Consider the following 25,780-nt stretch of genomic DNA (forward strand, 5'->3'; position numbering starts at 1 on the left):
CTCAGAGAAAAACTTACAGCTGCAACTACCTATGTTTATTTTTGCCTTTTTTTTTTTTTTTTGGAGACAGGGTCTCACTATGTTGCCTAGGTTGGCCTCAAGTAATCCTTTTGCCTCTGACTCCAAGTGAACACCACCTCACCCAGCCATGCCTACGCTCTGAAAGAAAAGCTATTCGTGATGGCACACACACATGGTCCGACTTACTTGACTCAAATTACTAGAATCAGATATTAAAGAGGGGACAACACTACCTACCTTACAGAAATAAAAGGGACTATAAAGGAATACTATGAACAACTAGATGCCAATAAATCAGGTAACTTAGACAAAATCAGCAAATTTCTAGAAAGATATAAACTACTAAAACGGACTCAAAAAAATTTAAAAATCTGAATACACTACAACAATTAGATATTGAATTAGTAAGTTACTTATAAAGAAAAGCCCAAGCCCAGGTGGTTTCACAGGCAAATTATACCTAGCACTTAGAAATTAATACAAGTTCTTGACAAACTCTTCCAAAAAATCCAAAGAAGAAAAACTTCGTAATTCATTCTTTATGGCCTATATTACGCTGATGCCAAAACCAAAGACATCACAAAAAAAAAAAACTATAGACCAGTATCTCTTATGAATAAAGATATAAAAATTATTAACAAAATACTAGCAAAAGCAATCTAAATATATAAAAATATATACTATGACCAAGTAGGATATATTCCAGGGATACAAGGGTAGTTTGATATCTAAAAATCAATTAACGGCCGGGCACGGTGGCTCACGCCTGTAATCCTAGCACTCTGGGAAGCCGAGGCGGGAGGATCGCTCGAGGTCAGGAGTTCGAGACCAGCCTGAGCAAGAGCAAGACCCCGTCTCTACTAAAAAAAATAAACAGAAAGAAATTATATGGAAAACTAAAAATATATACAGAAAAAATTAGCCAGGCATGGTGGCACATGCCTATAGTTCCAGCAACTTGGGAGGCTGAGGCAGGAGAATCACTTGAGACCAGGAGTCTGAGGTTGCTGTGAGCTAGGCTAACGCCATGGCACTCTAGCCAGGGCAACAGAGTGAGACTGTGTCTCAAAAACAAACAAACAAACAAACACCCCAAAATGAATTAACATAATATATGATGCCAATAGAATAAAAACACAAACTATATCATCATGTCAATAGATTCAGAAAAAGCTTTTGACTAAATCCAACAGTTTTTTAGGATAAAAATACTCAACAAAATAGGAACACAAGGAAACTTCCTCAACCCAAACCAGGGTACCTATGAAAAACGTGCAGCTAACATCATACTTAATGGTGAAAGACCGGTGCTTTTCCCTGTAAGATCAAAAACAAGACAAGGACATGCACTCACTACTTCTAATCAATATTGTACTGGAGTTCTAGCCAGGGCAATTACGTAAGAAAAAGAAATAAAAGGCATACAGATTGGAAAGAGGAAAAACTAACTCTATTTTTGATGACTGATATTATATATAGAAAATCCTAAAAAATCCACTAAAAAACAGTTAGAATTAATAAACATTAGTTTAAATATTATTAAGATTATTAAAAACTAATGGTTCAGAGTAAGGTTGTAGGACATAGTATCAATATACAAAAAAGAATAGTAGTTTTAGGCTTGGCACAGTGGCTCACGCTTGTAATCTTAGTACTTTGGGAGGCCAAGGTGGGAAGATCACTTGAGGCCAGGGCCTGGGCACCAGAGCAAGACCCTGTCTACAAAATTTTTTAAAAATACTATTTTTATACACATACAAAGCAAAATCCAAAGATATTAAGAAAATCCCATTTATAATAATATCAAAAAGAATAAAATACTTACTGATGTATACATTGGCCACAATCCTATCAGAATACCAGCTGGCTGCTTTGGAGAAATTGACAGGTAGATCCTAAAACTCACATGGAAACTCAAGAGACACAAGATAACCAAAATAATCTTGAAAAAGAGGAACAAAGTTGAAGGACTTGCACTTCCTGATTTCAAATCTTATTACAAAGCTACATACAGCACCACCTGGCATAAAGATGAACTGAACAGAATAAAGAGTCCAGAAATAAATCCCTGTAGCTATAGTCAACTGATTTTCAACAAGGGGGCCAAGATCATTCAGTGGGGGAAAAAATAGTTCTTTTCCTTCCCCTTTCAAATGGTGCTTGGACAACTGAATTTCCACATGCAGAAGAATGAAGTTAGATCCTTATCTCACACCATACCAAAAAAATTAACTCAAATGGAACAAAGACCTCACTGTAGGCCAGGTGCAGTGACTCACGCCTGTAATCATAACCTGAAGCGGGAGGATCACTTGAGGTCAGGAGTTCAAGAGCAGCCTGAGCAAGAGTGAGACCTGTCTCTACTAAAAATAGAAAAACTTAGCCGGGTGGTGCACACCTGTAGTCCCAGCTACCTGGGAGGCTGAGGCGGGAGGGAGGATCGCTCGAGCTCAGGAATTCGACGTTGCTGTGAGCTAGGCTGACACCACGGCACTCTAGCCCTGGCAACAGAGAGACACTCTGTCTCAAAAAAAGAAAAAAAAAAAAAAAAAGACCTAACTGCAAAAGCTAAAGCCATAAAACTCTTAGAAGAAAACATGGGGTAAATCCTGTGACCTTGGATTTATCAATGGATTCTTGGTTATGACACCCAAAGCATAAGCAATAAAAGAAAAATAGATTAAACTCGACTTAATAAAAATTAAACTATTATGCTGCAAAGGACACATTAAGAAGGTGAAAACCCACAGAATGGGAGAAAACATTTGCAAATCATATCAAATAAGGGACTTGTATCTATTAACAGAATATATAAAGAACTCTAGCAACTCAAAAAGACAACACAATTTAAAAGTAGGCAAAGAACTTGAATAGACATTTCTCCAAAGATATCCAGATGGCAAAAACAAGCTCATGAAAAGATGCCAGGGAAATGCAAACGAAAACCACAATGAGATACCACTTCCTACCCACTAGGATGGCTAGATCACAAAGTCAGATAATAACAAGTGTTGGCAAAGATGTGGGCAAATCAGAACACTCATACACTGCTGGCAGAAATGTAAAATGGTGCAGCCACTTTAGAAAACAGTCTGGCAGCACCCCAAGAAGTTAAAAACTTGCACACAAATGTTCCTAAGAGCATTATTCATAATAGCCAAAGTTGAAGACAACCCAAATGCTCAAACAGATGAACAAAACGTGGTATATCTATACAATGGAATAATAGGCCATACAAAGGAATGAAGTTCTGATACATGCTACAATGTGGATGAACCTTGAAAACATTATGCTCGGTGAAAGAAGCTAATCACAGAAGAGCACATATTTGTTCCATTTATTATGTGATTTCATTTATATGAAATGTCCATAATAAGCAAACATATAGAGAGATTTAGTAGTTGTCTTAAGGCTGGGGGAAGATGAAAGGTTGGTGGGGGTGATGAGAGCTAAATGAGATACATTCTTTTTGAGGTGATGAAAATGTGCTACAACTGATTGTGGGGATGGCTGCAGAACTCTGAATGCACTAGAAACTACTGAACTGCACACCCATAATGAGTGAATTGTGTGTATGTCAATTACAGCCCAGTTAAGCTGTTACCAAAAGCAATAATAATTAGCTGGGTGCAGTGGCGTGCATCTGTAGTCCCAGCTACTCAGGAGGCTTCAGTGGAAAAACTGAGTTCGAGTCCAGCCTAGGCAAAATAGCAAGACCCATCTCAAACAAACAAACAAACAAACAAAAAAAGCCAAAGCAATACTAATAATTAGAAGCTTTCCATTCATTTCTACGGTCTGGAATTTTTTTCTTTTGGAAGGGTTTTTGGGGAGGGAGGCACGCCAGCCAGGTACTTAGCCAGAGCCACCTACATTACTCTATAACTTTAAAAAGTATAGTATTTAAATTGTATTAAAATTATCTCTATAAACCAACTACTTGTCCTGCCTTTTAAGTATCTTTCATCACCCTTCAAAACCCCTCTATGGTTACAAGTTGTTATGGCTTTTTTTTTCTTGTTTTATTTCTTTCAGGATCAATTTTGAGTTTATATTTTGCTAAATATCACTCATTTCCCCTGCATTTTCCAGAAGTTTTAATGCCATGTACACTTTCTGTTCCCTGCAATCTTCTCTCTCCCCACCTCTGTGAGTTCCCAACCCAAGAATCTGAAGCTTCTCTGCTGCCAAAGCCAATGGACACTTTCCTTATCTTTCCAGGCCTCTTGGTGGCATTTCCCAATCTTGGGTTTCTGTGACCACCAACCTTGTCCCACTGTTGAGAATCACTGCACTGAGAACTGAAGTCTCCAGTTCAATGCCAATGGTAATCCTGTTAGTCCCCTGGGACTAACTTCGCTGCCTACAGGAGCAAGCCCAGACCCCTCAGTGCAACCCTCATGAACCCCAAAGTCAAACCCTCTCCTCCAACAACATCTGCACTGTACACTTCTGTTTGGTTTCTGAACCCAATCTGGCTGTTGGCCCCTGTGCACATGGAGATCCTCATATCCCATAGTGTGTTGCTCCTTAAGATCTAGCTCTGATGTCACCTTCCCCCAGGTAGAGTCCCTATCTCCCATCCCTGTCTCTGTAGCTGTGCTGACTGCACTAGGCTGGAAATGTTCACATCTACCTGCCCTGCCTCTGCTACAGTTCATCACAGGCAGGCAGAGGTGATAATCACAGGACCTCCCAAGAGGCATCACTCAGTCCACCCACAGGATCGAGGGAGGGCACCTGTGGCCACTCACCCTGCGGTTCCGGTTGTGATCCATGGTCTTGAGGTGTTTCTGGATGATCCCAAACTGCATGGGGATGAAAAGGTCACAGGCTGCACAGTGGGCTGCCTCCACCTTCTTCACAAAATGCTCCATGGCAATTTCTGTAGGGGAGACAAGAAGGGAGTTGCTACTGCTTCCTGGTACCTAAGACAACCCAGAAGTTTGCGAAAAACTACATCAGCTTCTCAACTTGGCCTGCCACTTCCACATGGGCCCGAGGCTACTCTCACTGACCTTCCCTGGTCAGTGAACAGAAGGGTGTGATGACCCTGCACTGAGAACCAGAGGAGAGCAGGCTGAGACCTTGCCCTGGTGGGAGTGCGATGGAACCTCCTTACCTTGAGTCAGATCCTGGTCTCTGTAGATCTGCTGGATCAGACCATCAAGGTCCTCCACAGTTTTTCGGAGCTCCTCTGTCTTCTTAGTCTTATTGGTGACATACTCCTGCCAGAGATATCGAAGTTCATGTGGGCTGCCCTATGTCCCGAGGGGCCTGAAAAACTAAGAGCAGCTGTGCTACTCCAAGGCTTACCTGCAGAAAGTCGGCCGTCTGCTTAGGGAGCTTGGTGCCTACATACTTAAAGTGCTCCTTGTGGAACTTGCTGTCAAGGTGGCCGGCCATCTCATCCTCATAGAAAGTCCGGTATTTGCAGAGAGAACACACAAACTGGATCCTGCCACAGGAAAGAAACAAGGGGCTAAGGCTGTGAGGGTCCCAGGGGACAGTGCTGCTGCCTCACCCAACCCAGATGCAAGCCCACAAACAGGCCTTGCTCATGGGCCTCTGAAGTACGATCCCAGCAGAGGGACATAGGCTGGGACCAGTGGGGTCGGGAGTAGAAAGGGACAGAAAGTCTGCAGGCTGCAGTTTCTGCAACGTAAGGGACAGGGGAGGAGCTCTTCCTTCCCACAGGCAGGAGGCTGAAGCCCGAGGCAGCTGCTGCTGCAACAGGCAAGGAGTCGCTGGAAAGTTGCCGGAGGGCCTCTCTACCAAGGCTGGGCAGGAGCTTGTGCACTTGGCCCAGCTGGGGAGCGGAAGGAAGGATGCCCTGGCGTGAGCCAGGTGGCCCTGAGGTGCAGAGTGGAGTACACAGTCCCGAGACGGGGCCCGAAAAGGTGCTGCATCTTCCTTCTGGGGTCTGGGGGACTCAAAGGCCCAGCCCATTCTCTGCTCAGAATGCTTGGGGGTGGTGTCGGGAGGGATGGGAGGCGAGCAGGCCTGGGCACCTGCTGCCTCGTCTTCCTCTTCCAAGAAGAGACCAGTCTGAGCTGGAAGGAGGGTGCCCGCCTGGCCTGCCAGAGGGCAGCCTGGAGTCACCTGGGCGAGGTGCTCTGTCTGGGCCTGGTGTCCACAGTAGAAGCCCGGGGTCTGGGGCCTGGGCTGGAGCAGGCCGCCGTGGCAAGGGGCGGAGGAGGCCAGCCGCCACTGAGGCCTCAGGGCAGGTCCCTACCTCTGCCGGACGTCCTTATCTGGGCCACGGGGTCAGCTTTGTCTGGAGAGCCCAGGGGCCGGGCGCCGGCGAGGCTGAGGAAGGTCCAGCAAGAGCAAGAGTCTGAGGCGGAGGAGGAGGAGGCAAGCACCAGTGCGGGAGCCCTGAGGGCAGACAGACCCGACCAAGGGGCGTGAAGGACTCAGCCGCAGACAGGCCCGGCCTGACAGGGCCGGCGGGCAGGGCAGAGGGCAGGCCCAAGGCTGCCACAGCCCACAGGTGCTGCCATCTCTCCTGGGCACGGCGGTGGCCTCTTGGCAGCTAGCTGGGGCAGCACAGGCGCCTTGGACCTTGAGTCTCTGATGAGCTGGCCCCCTCCCTCAGGGGCATCGGGCCCCCTGTGCACCTCAGGACTCGTGCGCCGAGTGACCTAGCACCAGAGCTTCTGAGCAACAGTGCCGAGCTGTGTCGGGTCTCAGGCCACAGATGCCAGCGGTCACCAGGCGGCCGCAGAGGGGCAGGGGATGAGTCAGGCCTTGGGAGCTGGGCCTGGCGGGAAGCAGGGTCCATGCACGGCCGAGCAGGTGGCGGCTCCCAAGGGAGGCCAGAGGGCGGCGAGATGGCAGAGCTATGGCCCTGCTCTCCTGGCAGCAGCCCCACAGCGAGGCAGAGGCAGAGGGCTGGAGGGAAGCTGGTTACCTTTCCACCATTCGGTCTCGCTGCCGTTTTTTCTGCTTATCCTGGCTCTTCTTGCCTGCCTGCAACTTGCGCTTGGCCTGGCTGTTCTCATCCTGGGTGGTCAGGGCCCCTATGGGAAGAGATGGGCACAGTCACCAGCTTGGCTGTGCCAGGACAGTGTAGGCCCTGTGGCCTCTGGCTGAATCACCCGCTGTCCGCTCCAGGGTGTCCATCTGAGAGCAGCTGTCCAGACGAGGCCTCTGGCCACGAGCAGGGTTGGGTACCCTGGGCTGGGCAGGGAGTGGGTTTGGCCTAGGCCCTGAGGAGGGAGGGCCAGGCACTGACTCCTTTGTTCTCCAGAACACCCACGCTCTCTGCACTGTGGGCTAGGAGGCTGCAAAGCAAAGAGAGGCTATCTCGGTGCGGACACTGGCATACGTTTATAGGGGCTGGATGGTGGGACGCAGGAAGGCCGCTCACATGGCCCTGCCCACCCCCCACCGGGCACTGCGGCAACAGTGGGCTGAGGCTCGATTTACTATCAGGTACCTGCTGGCACTCATCACTCAGGTGGGGGGACACGGACTCCCAATAGGGACTGGAGAGGTGCTAAGGGAGAGGACATGCAAACCAGAGCCATAAAAACTGCACCAAGGGTCCCAGTTTGGACACCAGCCACTGAGGACTCGGAACTGCACATTACTGAGGGACCAAGGGCAGGGGCAGGAAGGAGGGTCCATGCACAGCCAAGCTGGTGACTGTGCCTGTTTGTTCCCAGAGGGGACCTGACCACCCAGGATGAGAACAGCCAGGGGTTCCCCACACGTTTCCTTGCTGCCTCCACATGAAGGCAAAACCAGTGTGCTGGGCAGGGGCCACCACCATCCACTGCCTCTGTCTGGGAAAAACAGGGACAGAGTGGGAAGCCGGAGGAGGAGGAAGAAGAGCCCCTGTCAGCACATACCTGGCCCCACAAGGGAGGCCCCCAGCCGGGCACCTATCTGCCACAACCCTACCCTCAGCCAGATCCCTCCTGCTGCAAGCAGATGGCAGAGCCATCCCAGCACCCAGATCCCTGGAAGACTCACCCTTCTCTGGGTCCTCTCTGCCTTCTTCTCTCCCGTCCTCTCTTCCCTCTTCGTCCTCTCCTTCCTAAGACACAATTTCAAAATCCAGTTTTAAAACGTGCAGTTATTTATAATGGCTGTAAATGACAAGGCCTAACCATGTGCCAGGAGTCTCATATCCTCCCACCACCCAGCACAGAGGGTCCCCCCCCCCATTTTTCCATAAGGAAACCGTGCCCCTGGCTAGGCAGCCTGTACTTCCTACCAGACCGCACTGCCCCTGTGCGGGTGCCTGTGCACACCGTACTACCACAGCGCCATGGCCCATGGAGAGCACTACTCTTCAGCCCAGCTCAGTCTCCCTAGGTCCTCCCCACCCCCGTAGACAGGAAGCACCCAGGGCCAGGGGCCACTTACTGCTCTGGAGCCCTTCTCCACAGCCTCGGCGCCTTCAGTGCCTTCTGCAGCTTCGCCCTCAGTGCCCTCATCTGCAAGGGGAGAGGAGGCGAGCTCAGCCCAGGAGCCTCACAGGAGAACGGGGGTGTCCCAGCGCCACCCTGGCTCACCATTGTCTGAATCGCTATTGTCAGAGCAGTCCGTCCGGGTGGCTTTGCTGTCTGGCTCGTCAGGACTGCCACTCTGCTTTCTCTTCTTCTTTTTGGTCTGGGTCAGAAAGAGGGGGCTGGGTCAGGATGGAGGGCTCCTGGCCCTTCGCTCCACTCCAGTCAGGGGCCAGCAGAGGAAGACCACCTCCACTCACCCGGAAGTCAGCCGTGGTCCAGGTCTTCCAGGTCCGCCTCATCTGTTTCATGCCATTGCCAAACCCGAAGCCAAAGCGGGAGCCGCCCGGGAAGGTGCCCCCACCTCGCATGCCCTGGAACATGCCATACTCCGGGATGATGTTCTGGGAGAAGAGGGAGGGCAGCCGGGAGGCACCAGACATGCACTGGCCCCGGGCCCCCATGGGGTCTTCCCACATGCGCCCATAGCCCGAGGCCATCGGCCGGCTGCTCCGGGCATCCCGGGCCCAGCCCTGAGCCCTCGGACCGAAGGTGTCGCCGCCACGCATGCGGAACTGGTCACGGTAGGCATCGTACTGGCCCTCATAGGCCATTTCCATCTCAGGGTCAAGCTCGCCATAGTCATAGCCTGACCGGTACAGGTCGCGCTCGCTCAGGACAGCCCTCGGGTCACAGGCCTCATAGGAGTCATATCTGCAGAGGCACAAGGAAGCATCAGGTGGAGCCCCCGCAAGGTCCTCACCTCCAGGTGTCTGCTCCTGCCCCCTCTACAACCTCCCAGTCCCAGGGCAAGAAGCCCAGCCCTAGCACCCACCCTGCCCTTTCAGGGAGGCTCTATGTTCAGAGACACCAGTTCAAAGGTTCTAGCCTCTCAGGAGCAGAGAGCTCTAGAAGCAGGAAGGGCCCCTCAGATGATGTCCTCATAGGGGCCACACTGGCCCAAGGTTGACTATAACCATGTACCCACTTGGGGACCCCAAGACAGACAACCACTCTGGTCCAGTGAGTCACAATGAGGTACAGAGCCACTCCTGCCAAGGTCCTTTGAAAACACATGCACCAACCATGGTAGCTACAACACCCAAGGCTGCTCCTCAGAGGGCAGGGCCCAGCACCCCAGCACCATGCAGGATGTGGGCAGTCAGTCCAGCACAGTGAATGTTTGGCCAGTGAGGCTGATAATGCCCATGAGAAACATTGTGTTGGTCTCACTCCGCATGGCTATGGCTGGAGAAACTCAAACCCTCCGAAGCCCCTCACCATCTAAAAAGAAGTGAGACAAAAGGGGGAGTGTTCCCCAGGAAAGACACTGACAGCTTGCTCAGGAACCAGAAAAAGAACTGTATCACATCTACCCCGGAGCCCGGGGCTGGACACCAAACCTTATATAGCAACTGGGAAGGCAGGCCAGACCTCCTGCCAGGAAAGGGCACTGCAGAGAGCCGTTTTCACTGCGGCTGCAGCCCACACACCCCCAGGCCCCAACCCCACATGCCTCACAGACACAAGAGCCCCTCCCTGCACCCTATTCCCCAGACCTGGGCCACAGGAGGCAGCACCAGCTGTGAGAGCAGCAGCCACTGCTGCCACTGCTCCCCTCGCCTCTGACCCTGGCTCCAGGCTGTGATGAGAAGTTGCCCAAGCCTTTCACACTAAGTCTTCAGCTCCAAGCGCTGTAGCTGTTGGTCCAGGAGCACAGAGCCCATGCCAGCAAGTCCCCTTGTGCCCCACCCTCTCACTCAGTGCAGCCCTGGGGCCTCACGTGGTTCCACCAGTGCCTGGCCAGGCCTCTCCCTACTCTCTGGTCTCCACCATGTGTTAACCAGAACTCCACTCCATCCCATGCTAGAGATATGTATGCCTTCCTCATTGAAGCCTCTCACCAGGGCCAACTCCAGGTTAGTTAATGGCAAACACCATAGAGTGATGCTTTGGAGTAGGGCAGATCTGGGTGCAAGGCCCAGCCCTACCCCTTACTGGGTGCCTTCAGGTGTGACCTGCCTGCAGTTCAGTTTCCCCATCTGTAAAATGAGGGTGGCAGCAGGTCCCCACAGGGGTGCTTCCAACAGGTGAGGGTTTGTAAAGCACAGGAGTGGCCAGGCAGTATCCACATCTGCCCCGTCCCTCACGTGGGGATGGCCCAGCTCATAGTGATCAGCCCCAAAGGCTGGTCCCAGCCTTTACACCAAACCCAATCTGTCCCGCCCTGACACCAAACAGGAGGCAAAGTCTTGAGAGAACTCCAAATGCATTTCCAGAAGGAAGGGGTCACTAAGCACTCTGTTCTTGAGGAGGCATCCTGAGGGTACAGTGACGTCAGCCCAATCTGGGCTTGTTCCTCCGCCTGCAAGCTGGGGAGAGGTGCCACCAAGCAGCAGGGCAGGGGTTGGGGTTGGGTGAGAGGACACAGGTCAGAGAACGGAAGTGCAATGGACCCCATCAGGAGCCCCAGCAGGACCAAGCAAGGAGGGGAAAGGCAGACATAGAGAGAGGCATATTCAGGAAGGCGGGAGCCACCCATGCAAAGCCACTGCCCTCAGGCAGGTGCCCACTCACCTTTCTCCTCCTGAGCTGTACATGCCTCCTTGTATCATGTCTGTCTCCAAATGCGGCACCATATCTAAGCGCTGGTTAATTCTGGATAAAACGGAATCAGCACTGGCGCTACCCGAGGCACTAGGGTTTGCATTTGTGTCAGAGCTAGGCATTTCCCAAGAGTGTGAAGAGGCCATACCATACCCATAGTTGGTGGTGTTATCCTGGCCATAGCCATAGCCATAGCCATAGCCTTCATAGCCTGCAGCAAGGAAGACAGAGAGACAGACAGTGGGGGCCGGGAGGGGGAGGCAGAGATGAAGAGACAAAAACAGAAACAAGGGTATCGTCTCTGTCACAGAGACAAGCTCAGAACCCTAGCCACCCGAGGCTGGGTGGGTCCTAGCCATTCTGATAAGGGTCTCCTGTGAAGGAGCAGCTGGCCCCAGGGACACCCAAAGCCCCCCACTCCCAACCCTGGCCAAGCTGGGCAGTGGCAGAGAAACATGATCAGCACAATCCCAAGGGAGAGCAGAGCAAGCAGAGCAATGATACTTGCCTCTGTTTGTCCCAGAGTTCCAAGTTCCATATCCTACAAAAAGTAAAAGGGCAATTACATCTACAATTGCTTTCAATACAAGAGCTTCATTCAAGGCACAAGCGAAAATAATTATTCCCAGCACCTCACTGATCATATCAGACTGTAGCTCCCTAACTGAGAAGCCTTGAGCTTGAGAGCACAATGCAAATGACCCAGGTCACTTGCTGCCCTGGTGCTTGGCCTTCTGTGGCTTTGACCATCTGTTATTAAGGAGCCTCCTGTTCCCAATGCTCTCAACTCACAAACTTGGCTCCTATACTCTTTCCTTAAAGAGGTATAATTAGAAGATGACATCCCCTCCCCAGGCTAAGCACTAATCGGTTTACAGTACCTCCCATAGACTCTCTTGTACAAGATACCTGGCAGAGTCCAAATTCATTCTGAAATCATGTCACCCAAATCATCCAACAAAGCCATTTGGAACAGGGAAACTGACCACCCAGACCCCAAATGTCTGCTTTAGCAGGAAGGGCCAGCAAGCTTCTGAACTGTTGAGTGTGCTGTGCTGGAACATACCAGGGAGGGAAGGACAAGAAGCAACCCCTAGCACGAGAAAAGCTGCTGAGGAAACAATCCAGATTATAAACTAGATATGCTTTGGATCTGATCGCAACACATGGTAATTCATTCCTTCAGAAACATAAAGCCACTGAGAACTGACAAAGTGCAAAGCCACGTGGGAACTTGGAGTCAACCAGACATGGCTCCTCCCCAGAGGAGTGCGTGAGAACAAGCAACCACTCTCCCAGTGTCTCTGGTGAGACCCCACAGTCGCTTCCTATTCCATGTCATCTCTGCCCTGCAGACAGGACATGCTCATCCCAGGGAAGGGGACTAGTGCTCACTGAGAAGGCAGCGAAGATCCAGACCCCAGGAGAACATGCATGAGGAAACAAAGATGAACCAGAGAATGGGCAGCCTGTGGTCTTGCACTCAGGCTCCTCCACACCCAGCACACAGACAGAATGGGAGGGCAATGGAAACCAGCTGAGGGACTGTAGGTGACCACCATGTTTAGTGAACCAGGGGCATGCGAGAGCTCACAGGACAAGAATCCTCTTGGGCCAGGGAAACCAAAACAGAGGCTTCTCAGCCATTTGTTTTTGCAACAGCTATCATCTTCAGAGCACCCAGAGCAGAAGCTTGCAGTACCAGGCACGGCTCGGGCATGGACTACTGTTCGTTGTTAAAGGAGAAGCTAATAACCAGAGAGCAACACGGGACAGCCAGGAGCTGACAGCCACCTACGGCAAGAGTGGCTAAAGGAGCTGTGCTGACAAGCAAGAAGAGAGGCTAACAGAGCCACACGAGGAACAATGCACAGTTAGCCCCGGCAGCGCTGCCCATGTGGCTGTTTGTACCAGAGACAGTGGACACCAGCTATTCAAAAGGAGACAAGATGGGGGCACAGGCAGACCCATCGGGGCTCTGCTTAATAGGCTACAATACGGTCATCCCAGGTTCAGCTGCCGAGGATCTGCAGAGGGAGTGAGGAGAAGCACAAGGATAGTAGAAGTGAGCATCAACTCTGATAGCACCACGTTATGTTTCCAGGACAGGCAGGTGGCTTCCCTTGACTGACAAGCTGTCAGGAGTCCCTTCAGGGTACACTCTCTATGTGCTGCTTGCTAAGCCTGGAGCAATCCAGACTTCCTGATGAACTCCCTAGTCAGGTCCCTTCAGGAGGAAGCCTTTGCCTAGACTGGTGTTTGGGGACCTGCTCCTTCTGAAAGAATATCCCAACTCACTCACTTCCAGACTCAGAGGGGACAATGGGATCATGGTTCAAAAAGGAATTTTAAGGATCTTTAAAGAAAGAATGAAAAAAGGAGATGGTCACAGTAAGCGATACCTATAGAGCAAAAATAGAAAACAAATTAAATGTTCAGCTTTGAGGTACCAGTTAGTCAGATTACAGCCTACCTATTCATATCAGTAAGATATCGTGTAGGCACCAAAAAGAATTTATTATGCCTTATGTAGCACAGGCAAACGCTTCTAACATAACAAAACAAAGCAGGATACACAATTCTAACCACCTACAAATTATTCAACCATATAAAAGAGGTAAGCTGACAAAGATTAAATACTAAAATGGCAGGATCTTGGCTGACTGGTTTTCAAAATGTTATTTAAATGTTGTTATATTGTTCCTGCAATTTAAGCCAGAGTAAAAATAAAACTATTTCTATTCTTTCACAGTTGTCTATGTAAAAAAATCTCAAATCTACAAAAGAGCTAGTAGAATAAATAAGCTTGGCATGGCTTATTACAAGGTAAATCTACAAATCAAATTCCAAATGTTACCAGGTCAAAATACACATCAAATATCAATCAAATTTCTACATATTAGTAATGAATGACTGGAAACTGAAATTTTTAAAAAGTACCATTTACCACAGCACTAAAAACAGAAACACTTAGGAATAATTTTTTTTTTTTAAAGAGACGAGGTCTCACTCTGTCACTCAAACTGGAGTACAGTGAAAGGATCATAGCTCATTATATCCTTGAACTCCTGGGCTCAAGTGATCCTCCTGCCTCAGCCTCCTGAGAGGCTGGGACTACAGGTGTGCTCCACCACACTCACTGATTTTTTTAGTTTTTGGGTGTTTTTGTAGAGATGGGGTATTGCTATGTAGTCTAGGCTGGTCTAGAACTCCTGGCCTCAAGCGACCTTCCCACCTAGGCCTCCTAAAGTGTTGGGATTACAGGTATGAGCCACCATGCCTGGCCCTGAGGTATAAATCTAACAAAATATGTGTGGGATCTGTGTGCTGAAAACTATAACATTAATGAAGGAAATAAAAAACCTACATAAGCAGAGTGACATAATGTGGTCATGGATCATAAGACTTTTTTTTTTTTTGAGACAGAATTCGCTCTGTTGCCGGGGCTAGAGTCCCGTGGCGTCAGCCTAGCTCACAGCAACTTCAAACTCCTGGGCTCAAGCCATCCTCCTGCCTCAGCCTCCCGAGTAGCTGGGACTATAGGCATGTGCCACCATGCCCGGCTAATTTTTCCATATATATATTTTTAGCTGTCCATATAATTTCTTTCTATTTTTAGTAGAGACGGGGTCTCACTCTTGCTCAGGCTGGTCTCGAACTCCTGAGCTCAAACAATCCGCCTGCCTTGGCCTCCCAGAGTGCTAGGATTACAGGCGTGAGCCACCACGCCTGGCCCATAAGACTTAATATTGTGAAGACCTTACCATTGAAGACCACATACATATATGATTAAGATGTCAATTCTCTCAAACTAATCTATAGATTTAAAAGAATCTATAGACTTAAGGCTTTCGCACTCAAAATCTCAGCAGGAATTTTTACAAAAATTGATAAACTGATTCTAAAAAAGCAAAGGAACTATAATATCCAAGACAATTTTGGAAAAAGAACAAACCTGAAAGACTCACATTAGCTGATTTCAAGACTTACTATCTAGTAATCAAGACTGTTACTGAAGAAAGTTAATGTACAGATCAATGGAACAGAATTAGAGTCTGGAAATAGAACCACAACATACAGTCAATTAATCTTCAACAAATGTACAAAGGCAATTCAATACAGAAAAAATAGTCTTTTCAACAAATGGTGTTGGAACAATTGTATATTTATATGCCAAAAAAAAAAAAAGAGAGAGAAGAAATCTTGACCTGTAATATACAGCTTGTAGGAAACTTAACTTAAAATGGATCACAGACTTAATATAAAACCTAAAACTAAAATACCTAAAAGAAAATTTAGAAGAAAATCTTTGTGACCTTGAGGTAGGTACAGATTTCCTAGACAAAACAGCAAAATCATGATCCATTAAAGAAAAGATTGATGAATTGGGCTTCACCAAAATAAGAACTTGTGTCTTCCAAGACATTGACAACTTCTGGCCTGAGAAAAGTATAAAAAAACAAAAAAACAAACAAACAAAAAAGTAAAAAAAGAAAAACAAAGACACTGACAAGAGAATGAATAGACAAGCCACAGACTTACAGCACAAAAAGGCTTGTATCCAGAATATGTAACCCAGGGGAAAAGAATTCAAAAAGATGTACAAATGACATTTGGTTAAAGGGATAAGAGGGAGCGCAGGATATTGAAGCCAAGCAAACCAAGCTTCTCCTTACTTAGGAAAGGCCTAACACCTCCTTACCCAATTTCGAAACATTTTAAGTGCCCCTCTCCCCTTGAAACTAGCTGCTAATCCTTGGAGAGTTTTCTTAAGTCCATTTATTCAGTGACTCCTGAATGTCAGCTGTGTAGGCTCAGTCTTTCCCCAGATCTTGGTAATAAAACAAATTACCCATCTCAATAACCAAGATATTATCCTTATTAATTCCAAAGAGGGCTCCTTCTCAACAGACACCCCTAGGGTCCCAGATGCCCAAAAGACCAGCTCTGTTGGCAGTTCCAGGCTGCCACAGCACACCAACGAAAGAGCATCTGTGAATCCTATTGGTGACTTCTTCTGAATTAAGGGAGTTAAGCATTTGTGTCCACACTTGAGTAACCAATCAGAGATTTTCACTCAACCCTTGTGGGTATGGCGCCTGCTAGCTTGATGTAGCCTGACCAGATTTCTAAAAGCCTGCTAGATTCACACACCCAGCTTCCCTTCCACAGCAGAACTTGCGCTACCCTGGGGCTAGGGGGCTAAGTTAATAGCTCAGTTTCTCCTGGACCAATCTTTTGGACTTTGATTAGCCACTGTCCTTCCTGGTTCCTCAAGGTGATTTTCTGAAGCCAGATCTTTTATCAAAGACCACAGGTACTTCTACAAAATGTTAAAGTGTCAAAGGAAGCAATCGTTTACAGTCTAGCTTGCTCAGTAACACAGATATCTTTCTCATAATTGCCCCAAAGGGAAGCACTAACTATTCAAATGGCACACCATCCCATACGTATCATTTTATACAAGTTTAGGTTTAGAAAGCAAGACAGGTGACAGCAAAGCCAAAGGCAGCTAAGAAGACAAGGGACTGCTCTGGAGAATACCCCAGCTCCCATCAGGGTCCCACACTTACCATAATCACAGGTGGGCTGAGCACTGGCTTCTGAGTATGTCGACTGCAAAGTGGTTTCAGATCCCTGGACAAAGCCTAAACATACACACAGTGCGGTTAATTACCTCAAACAAGCAACAGAAAAATGATCTAAGAGTACCCTTCAGTACAGACTTACTGGCAGGTCCTTCCGTCAGTGGAGAGCCACCAAAACCTCTAGATTCCACACTTTAATTAGACCTCCAAAACATTACTAACCAATGGAAAGGCAAGCTATGTTTAACTTGCTATACGAGGGGGACTGGATAAAAGGTTTTAAACATTTAAGCCAGTAACCCATTTTGATAACTGAGTACTCAAATTATCATTCAGTTAAATGAGGAAAATGCTTATTATCATATCACTAAATGGATTGAAACAAGGACAGGGGTTAGATTTGAAATGATGTTAAAGTAAATAATACCCCCTCTCTCCCTGCCCCAAATCTGAAATATTATAGAAACTGCTTTATATTTTAGTTTTCCCATTAAAAAAAGTATATATAGCTGGGTGCTATGGCTCATGCCTGTAATCCCAGCACTTTGGGAGGCTGAGGCAAGAGGATCACGTTAGACCAGGAGTTCAGGCCTGGACAACTTACTGAGACCCCATCCCTACAAAAAATAAAAAAAATTAGTCAGGCTTAGTGGTATGTGCCTGTAGTCCCAGCCACTCTGGAGGCTAAGGCAAGAGGATCACTTGAGACCAGGAGTTGGAGGCTGCAGTGAGCTATAATCACACCACTATACTCTGGCTTGAGAGAGAGTGAGACTGTCTCTTTAAAAAAAAAAATTGTGTATAATAATTATTTCTTAAGTGTAACTAATTGAGGTTGGCATGTTCATATGGAAATAGTATTATGTAAATAAAATTATGTATATAAATTATGTATTATTATGTATATAAAATTCTCTATCTTCTCAACTCTCAAACTATTTCTCAAATAAAAGGAATTAGTACCAAATCAGGAAAACTTGAAACTTTATCAGAAACTACTGCTCCTGGCTGAGCACAGTGGCTCACGCCTGTAATCCTAGCACTCTGGGAGGCCAAAGTGGGAGGATTGCTTGAGCTCAGGAGTTCCAGACCAGTCTGAGCAAGAGCCAGACCCTGTCTCTACGAAAAAACAGAAAAATAGGCCGAGCGTGGTGGTGCACACCTGTAGTACCAGCTACTTAGAGGCTGAAGCGGGAGGATCACTTGAGCCCAGGAGTTCAAGACCAGACTGAGTAACATAGTGAAACCTCGTTTTTACAAAAAATTTAAAAATTAGCCACCTAAGAAACAAACAAACAAAATTAGCCAGACGTGCTGAAGCACGACTATAGTTCCACCTGCTTGGGAGGCTGAGGTGGGAGGATCACTTGAGCCCAGGAGTTTGAGGTTGCTGTGAGCTAGACGGATGCCATGGCACTCTAGCCCAGGTGACAAAGAGAGACTCTGTCTCAAAAAAAAAAAAAAGAAAAAGAAAGAAACTACTGCTTCTACAGACTATGATTAATACTGACACTTGCTTTAAAACTACATTTTAAAATATATATTTTTATCCTCAGTTGTATGGTGGAAAGTAAAAAAAAGAAACATTTTTAAATGATTTACTCTTTTTTTTTTTTTTTTTTTTGAGACAGAGTCTCACTTTGTTGCCCAGGCTAGAGTGAGTGCCGTGGCATCAGCCTAGCTCACAGCAACCTCAGACTCCTGGGCTTAAGCGATCCTACTGCCTCAGCCTCCCGAGTAGCTGGGACTACAGGCATGAGCCACCATGCCCGGCTAATTTTTTTTTGTATATATATATTTTTAGTTGGCCAGATAATTTCTTTCTATTTTTGGTAGAGACGGGGTCTCACTCTTGCTCAGGCTGGTCTCGAACTCCTGACCTCGAGCGATCCACCCGCCTCGGCCTCCCAGAGCTAGGATTACAGGCGTGAGCCACCGCGCCCGGCCTAAATGATTTACTCTTAACACTGAAATTATGACAGATACCATAAGAGGTAATATTTGCTTGTTCCCATTAGAGCCAACTCTTGACCTGAAAATTAAAGCCTGTGCCTCTAATAGCTTGTTTACAACAAAAGCCCACAAAAGTGACTTCCCCCAGGGTAGATATTCTCATATTTGTTGACAGACTCTCCATTTTATCCCTTGCGATCACACCAACAGCAGCCAACACTGAGTAAGTGCTTTCCCCACAGGGGGCTGAGACGTTTTTTTTCTGCAGGATCACATTTCATCGTCACCACAGCCAGTAAGAGGGACTGGGCAAGATCCCTTACCCTGCAATTCCTCCAGGTCCAAAAGGTCTGAAAACCAAGTGTTCTCCACAAATGTGGTGCCAAAACTCATTCTGGGGCCAAACTGACCTGTGAAGACATTTACAGTCTTTCCGTGTCCCACTCAGTGCAGAATTAATGTATTTAATTAAATATAGGGTGCCGCCCCAGACCCCAGTGTGACTTCTCAAGCTGGAATTCCAAAACACACCCAGCTCCCAGGGTTTCAAACAAGGAGCTGAGGACCAAACATCATCTTTACTTCCCAGAGGAGGGAAGTAAAGGATGGACAAAACCCAAAGCACACAGATCCAGTTTTTTAAATCAGGGGTTCCTAATTAAAGAGGGTAGGAATCAGGGATCTTCCTGAGATACCTAAACTCCAAACATTGATGATTAAAACTGTCCACAAGAAACACTGAAAGTATTTTGGAGAGTTAACCTAGAGGGAAGGTACAAAGTACCTGACCCCTGCCTTCTCCACTGTTTGCTCAACTACCTTCTGGAAACCTGTTTGTTCAGCAATAGGGCCACCAGCAAAATGGCCCCAGACTTTAGATAACGTGGGTTGTAAATACTACAAGTACGAACCCACCACACCCTAACAGGAACACGATAAGCAACCCACAGAGCAAAAGACCTACATCTGTTCGGCGACAGGGGCCCTGGGTCTTCTCTGGGAGGAAAGAAAGGCAATCCACCCAACCTTCACAGCTCAACGGCAACCTCTGCTCTAATTCTGTCCTCCCACGTTAACATCCTGTTCCACGATACTATCTCCAGAGCAGGCCCTTCGTAGCCAGTTGTGGCTCCTAATATGAATAAATTCTGATCTGGTTCATAAAGTTCTCTCTTCTTGGTTCAATTCACTGGCCTGACCAGCTCTGGGTTAAAAAAATAAAATATGCCCTATTTGGCTCTAAAAAGGTAAGGGTCAGATGATGGATTTCTAATTTGGCAGCACTGCCCCTTGCTCTTAGCCAACCTATCTTGTCAGTTTTGTTCAAAAACACAAATGTTTCTCAATTTTATTCTTTTTCTTTTTTAAAAAGTATATTCTTTGAAGGAATGATATAGAGTGGAAAAAATTGGAGGACAACTGGAACTAGGTTAGGTTGCCTCCAACCTCCGCTATGTGAGCCAAGGGTAGGGTGGTGACTATCCTCCAAGATGGCCTCCAATGACTCTCACCTCCTGACAGTATGTAGCCCCCTCCCAAACTAATAGAAGTGGCCAGCATAACCAGTAAGATTTACAGAAATGGTCTGGGCACGGTGGCTCATGCCTGTAATCCTAGTAGTCTGGGAGGCCAAGGTGATCACTTGAGGTCGGGCATTCCAGACCAGCCTGAGCAAGAGCAAGAACTGCCCCTACCTCCACCTCTACTTTAAAAAAAAAAAAAAAAAAAAAAAAATTTACGGAAATGACTGAGTGTTTATCTTGGAAGTTAAGCAGGGTCGGGCCTGGTTAGTACGTGGATGGAAGAAATTACTGAGTGTGACTTCGAGACTTGCTCTTTCTTGAATCAGTCTGGGGGAAACCAGCCATGTTGTAAGAACCCTCCAGCAGCCCTATGGAGAGATCCACCTGGCAAAGAACTAACAGCCAGCATTAATCTGCCAGCATAGGAGTTTAAGTCACCTTGGAGGTGGGACCTCCAGCCCCAGTCAAGCCCTTCAGATGACTATAATCCAGACAGATACCCTAAATGTAACCTTATGAGATATCCCAAGCCCAAAGCACACAGCTAAACCACATGTCCGTCCTTAACACAAAGAAACTGAGATAATAAATATTTCTATTAAAAGATTGGTAGGATTTCAGACGTTTGAAGGCTTAATTGTGGATTTTTTGTCTATTTTTCCATTGCTCCAATCTTCCCTCTCAGTATTAGAGGAGTTTCCTTTCCCAAGTATAAATAAAGTAACTAGGTTCAAAAGTTGGACGAGTTAACAAAAACATATATTACATCAATCACCTTTTATGTTTAATTATAATGGTAACATTTGCTTCAAGGCTTATCCTTATCCTTAAAGCTAATACTTGTCTGAAATGTGACTTAAAATACCTTTGACTTCAGTGGTTGGCTTCTTAAAAGGTTAAGATTCCCATTATAAAGCTACTGTGTTTTCAGTGTCTCAAGATCAAGGAGGAAAAAAATCATTACCTCATTAGCTTGGCTATCTCAAACCCAGAATTGCAACCTACAAGATCTAGAGTTGAAATTCAGCCTGGGCCATCAGTGACCTCTTTAACTCAGTTTCCTCATCTATAAAAACAAATGCTCCATTATTAAGCTACCCCACAGCACCCAACCATTCATCTTCTGGTTTCTCCAGCAGTCCTGCCCCTAAAAACCTTAAAACTACTTTCTAGTTTTTGGAAAGACATGGTGAAGAGAATTACATACCAATTCCAGAGATGTCAACAACAACCCTAGTATCTTTTCTCCTGAACTAGGAAAGCTACAAAAAGGTTCAGGCAGAGCTGCCCAACCTTGGCACTGCTGATGTTTGGGGCCAGATAATCTTTTGTGGCACCATAAAGAATTCCATGCACTGTAGGATATTGAGCAGCATCCCTGATTTCTATCCACTAGATGCCAGCAGCACCCCTACCCCCAGATGTGACAACCAGAAATGACTCCAGACATTGCCAAATGCCCTTTGGAGGCAGAATCACCCGTGGTTGAGAACCACTGGGCTGGGAAATGACTGCTAGAAAAACTGGGGTTCTTGGCAAGTTCCTGACCTGGGAGCCAGAGTCAGGACTGGCACTACTTTCTTGCCTAGGCCAACCTAAAGCAGCCCACAAAGGAGTCCCTGAGACTCAGGTTCCATTCTCAATCCTGAACATTCTGAGTAGAATGCAGGTTACCCAGCAACGGCACATGCTCAAACCTGCAATACTCCCATCAAAGAGAGAGGCCTAGTCTACAGCTCCTGGATGAGAAACCTCATTGGTCACTGCCAAGGCAAACCCAGGAGGCCTTGGCAATTCACCCAGCAATGATTTACAATCTCTCCCAAGCATATCCCCGGTGGAGGCCGGTGGGGGTGGTGATCTCTCTAATCTTATCACCCACTCTTCCTTTTTTGCTCAAATCCCACCGGAAGCCGATCTAACAAGCCAGGCAGCTCCTGCCCCCCGGCCTACAGCAACAGCTCCCTGGGCCACATACCTTTACGCCCTCACTCCATTTAAGTCTCCGCTCAAATGTCACTTCTTTACACAGGTCTCGAACCACTCCCTATAAGGGAGCAACCTCCTCATGGCACTGACCAGCCCAGAATATATCCTCTACATGTTTATTTGCCTATTAAGATCTGTGCTCGCCTATAAACTGCTTGAGGAATTCCTGTCAGTATTCCCATGCCTATTCAGCATCTGACACGGTAAATTCGACAGATGTTGAGCGAATTGACGTGGAAGCTAGCCATTCCTCGCCAAAGCTCAAGCTCAGACCAAACCTTTCAAATATTTATTTATCTCCCCGGGGCTTGGCGCCTCTCCCAGCTCTGGGGCAGGCAAAGGAGGGTGGGTGGGATGCGGGCTGGGGGCAGCTGCAGCGTTTTGCAGAGCAACTGCGCGGGGGAGGGCGCGGCAATGGCGACGGCGCCCGAGCCTGCTGCATGCTCTGAAGGGCTAAGGCCTGAGAAAGAACGACCTGAGGCATCGAGGTCTGACGACCATGGGCCAGGGACGGAGGTGGTGGGAGCAAGGTCCTCAGGCACCGAGGCCCGGGGCCCGCGGACTCAGATGACAGAAGCCAAGACCCCGGGCGGCCAGGAGCCGGGACGCCAGGATGCCAGCACAGAGAATTGAGGCGCCGAGGCAAGAGGGGAGCGACCCTGAGGCGACGGGCCTGCGGCGCCATTTTGTGACCGCAGAGAGAGCAGTGACGGGGACCCGGGGCAGGTGTGGGTAAGACCAGCGCGGCACCGGCAAGTCCCTGTCGCACCCCCGACCCGGAGCCCCACTCCTACCCTGCAGAACCCACCTGTGTAGCTCATGGCGGTGGCGAACACTACGTCTGAGGACACAGAAAACGGCCCTGCGCACCCGACGCCGAGATAAAGCCTACAAGCCTCTGGGCAACTTCTATACACATACAGAGCCCCGCCTCCCGACCGCATTGGCTTGCGCCCGCCTCGGGGTTCACACCTATTGGACTGACTCACTGTCTATCTCAGCATCTCTTCATAGGAGTGGCTGAAGCTTCTGTCAATCTCGCAAGAGCCCCGCCTTGTCCCCGCCTTCCATTTATCACAAGCCCGCAGTGATTGGCCAACAGGAACCGGCAGAGAGGCGGAGTCCTGTGGAGTTCGAAGGGGCAGAGCTGTGCACTACGGCAAGCCAGAGGCCCAAGCGTGGCCGAGCCGGAGGCAAGCATGTGCCCTGGAGACCCGCCAGAGGGAGCCGGGTCTGCAGCGCACGCACGGCACGGCTTGGGTCCCAGCGCTGCCACCGAGGTGGTGTACAAACTTGGGCCAATTTTCTCAACTTCTCTGGCCCTCAGCTTCAAAATGAGCACGGGGGTAAGCCATGCTGGAATGTGAAAATTAAAACTAAGAGCCAAACAAGATGCTGGCATGACATGAGAAAATGTATGTAAAGAAACCAGTTTGGTGCCAGGTGCACTAAATGCTATGTTTTGTTATTAATGGCAACATAACAGTAAACATTTTTTTTTCTTTTTTTGTGTTCACAGCATCAGAACATAAGTAAATATATTTGTATATTTACATGGCATGTTTATATTTTATATGTAATAATTCTGTTTGTATCGTGTATCATTCAAATGTTCCCCCAAACCTGTGAGCTTCTTTTTTTTATTAAATCCCCATTTAAAGGCCGGGCGCGGTGGCTCACGCCTGTAATCCTAGCTCTGGGAGGCCGAGGCGGGTGGATCGCTCGAGGTCAGGAGTTCGAGACCAGCCTGAGCAAGAGTGAGACCCCGTCTCTACTAAAAATAGAAAGAAATTATCTGGCCAACTAAAAAATATATATACAAAAAAATTAGCCGGGCATGGTGGCTCATGCCTGTAGTCCCAGCTACTAGGGAGGCTGAGGCAGTAGGATCGCTTAAGCCCAGGAGTTTGAGGTTGCTGTGAGCTAGGCTGATGCCACGGCACTCACTCTAGCCCGGGCAACAAAGTGACACTCTGTCTCAAAAAAAAAAAAAAAAAAAAAGATAAGAATACTGAGGCTTGGAATCCATGATTTGCTCAAGGTCCTTGACACTTATGCGTGAAAACTGGAACTTCGCTTCTAAAACCCTCTTGGTTCATTCTGGACTTCAGAGATTGTGCAATAGAGCAGCCTGGCCCCAGCCTTGTCCTCAGCACCCTCCCTGGATGTGAGGAAACCACCATCAGGGACAGCTCATAGTTTCAAAAAGGTAACTTGACAGAGCAGCAGATACTGAAAATGGTACTTAGTGTGCATGTTTGAGAAAACTCATAAATTATGACTTGTACCTTTTTTATGTTTTACAGTTTTTTTAAAGTGTGCTATTGCTGACTTTTTGATATTAATGATGTCAATTTCTTCAGGTATAATAGTGGCATTTTTAAAGTCCATATTCTTCAAAGAAACATACTGAAATATTCAGATATTGATTGGATGACCGGGACACGCTTCACCTAATTCGGACAGGAAAGGGGAGAAGTTGCAACTGAAGAGCTGAAGATATTGGTCATGAGCTGATAATTGAGGAATAAACAAGAGTTCATTTTACTATTTGCTGTATTATTCTATAGTTGGAATTCTCCATGAAAAAATGATATATTAATAACACTCTCCCCCAAATGGGGATTACACAGAACTTGCTGCTATATGGAACAAAGGCATTTATGATGCATTCAGTGAGGAATTCCATATGTGAATCACACAGATCTCAGATTGGTGTGCATTCTGGCTTTGGGGTTCATCTCCCTGTCACCCTGAGGGATAGGGTCCTGTCCTCCAAACTAAGTCAGGGCTGCAGGACACCTCTCCTGTGTCCTGTAGGTTCCTTCATGGCACTTGCCGCAACCATCATTTCACCGATTCATGATTTTGTGAACCTCTGATGCCCTCACAGACAAGAGTGAGCTGCTCAAAGGCTGAAACCACATTGCCTGAGACAAGACCGTAGAATGGGTTAAGCAGAGAAGGGCTGTGCTCAAGTAGCTAGGACTATGGGTGCGCACCACTACACTTGTCTATTTTTTTAAAACTTTTTTTTTTTTTGGTAGAAAATGAGTCTCGCTCTGTTATCCAAGCTGGCTTCAAACTCCTGGCCTCAAGTGACTCTTCCACCTTGACCTCCCAAAGTACTGGGATTACAGGTGTGAGCCACCATGCCTGGCTCACTTTTGTGTTTTCAAAACTGATTTACAAAAAGTTGTAAGAGGAAGCACCTTTGGGTCAGTTGTCATCCCATAAGCTGCCCTCTCCACTTCCTAAGTCTTAGGTGTTCCCACCCACAGCTCCAGATGGATAGAAATGGGAGGCCTTCCGCTACCAGGTGAGATGGATGTTGACCCCACAGGAGCAGAAAAGCCAAGCGTGTGGGCCAAGACCATCCTTGTGGGTGTGAGATTACAGCCCATTAACCCCTCCTTCCCAGGCAGGGCCATGGTGAGGGGCCCAGGGAAACAAGGGTGGGGGTACAGGAGGCCCCTGCTGTCCACGCCCTATGAGGTCATTCCCGCTTTCCAGCACTTGGCCACTTAGTGGAAACAAAAAGAGCTGAAAAACCACATGCAATCAATAAGAAGGAGCAGCCAACAAAATCTCTTAAAATCTCAGAAATGTTCAATAAACATTTGCAGAGCGAGAAAATAAA

The 25,780-nt window shown here is 47.7% G+C and overlaps 1 protein-coding gene and 1 long non-coding RNA gene across 3 annotated transcripts in view; one reads left to right on the forward strand and one right to left on the reverse strand.

Annotated features, from left to right (window-relative positions):
• The window catches only part of AKAP8L (A-kinase anchoring protein 8 like), a 31,914-nt gene extending 8,873 nt beyond the window's left edge, over positions 1-23,041 (reverse strand). Inside the window, exons 1-13 of one of the 2 annotated variants that reach the window (XM_045549536.1) lie at positions 22,949-23,041; positions 16,661-16,735; positions 11,596-11,628; positions 11,241-11,298; positions 11,058-11,138; positions 8,741-9,194; positions 8,547-8,643; positions 8,398-8,468; positions 8,002-8,065; positions 6,935-7,043; positions 5,338-5,479; positions 5,144-5,249; positions 4,776-4,906 (exon numbers count right to left, since the gene is read on the reverse strand). In XM_045549536.1, the coding sequence (XP_045405492.1) occupies positions 4,776-4,906; positions 5,144-5,249; positions 5,338-5,479; positions 6,935-7,043; positions 8,002-8,065; positions 8,398-8,468; positions 8,547-8,643; positions 8,741-9,194; positions 11,058-11,138; positions 11,241-11,298; positions 11,596-11,628; positions 16,661-16,735; positions 22,949-22,961 (1,434 nt within the window). In that variant the 5' untranslated portion in view covers positions 22,962-23,041. Of the gene's footprint in view, positions 1-4,775; positions 4,907-5,143; positions 5,250-5,337; positions 5,480-6,934; positions 7,044-8,001; positions 8,066-8,397; positions 8,469-8,546; positions 8,644-8,740; positions 9,195-11,057; positions 11,299-11,595; positions 11,629-16,660; positions 16,736-22,948 lie in introns of both variants that reach the window. The other variant, XM_045549530.1, reaches the window with a different exon arrangement.
• Positions 23,042-23,303: 262 nt separating this feature from the next.
• LOC123636886 lies at positions 23,304-24,667 on the forward strand. Its single transcript, XR_006734695.1, has 3 exons — positions 23,304-23,486; positions 24,182-24,349; positions 24,504-24,667. It is a non-coding gene; the product is annotated as an uncharacterized LOC123636886 (long non-coding RNA).
• The last annotated feature ends 1,113 nt before the right edge of the window (positions 24,668-25,780 follow it).

The sequence above is a fragment of the Lemur catta genome, chromosome 1 (genome assembly GCF_020740605.2).
Source record: "Lemur catta isolate mLemCat1 chromosome 1, mLemCat1.pri, whole genome shotgun sequence".
Taxonomy (NCBI): Eukaryota; Metazoa; Chordata; class Mammalia; order Primates; family Lemuridae; genus Lemur; species Lemur catta.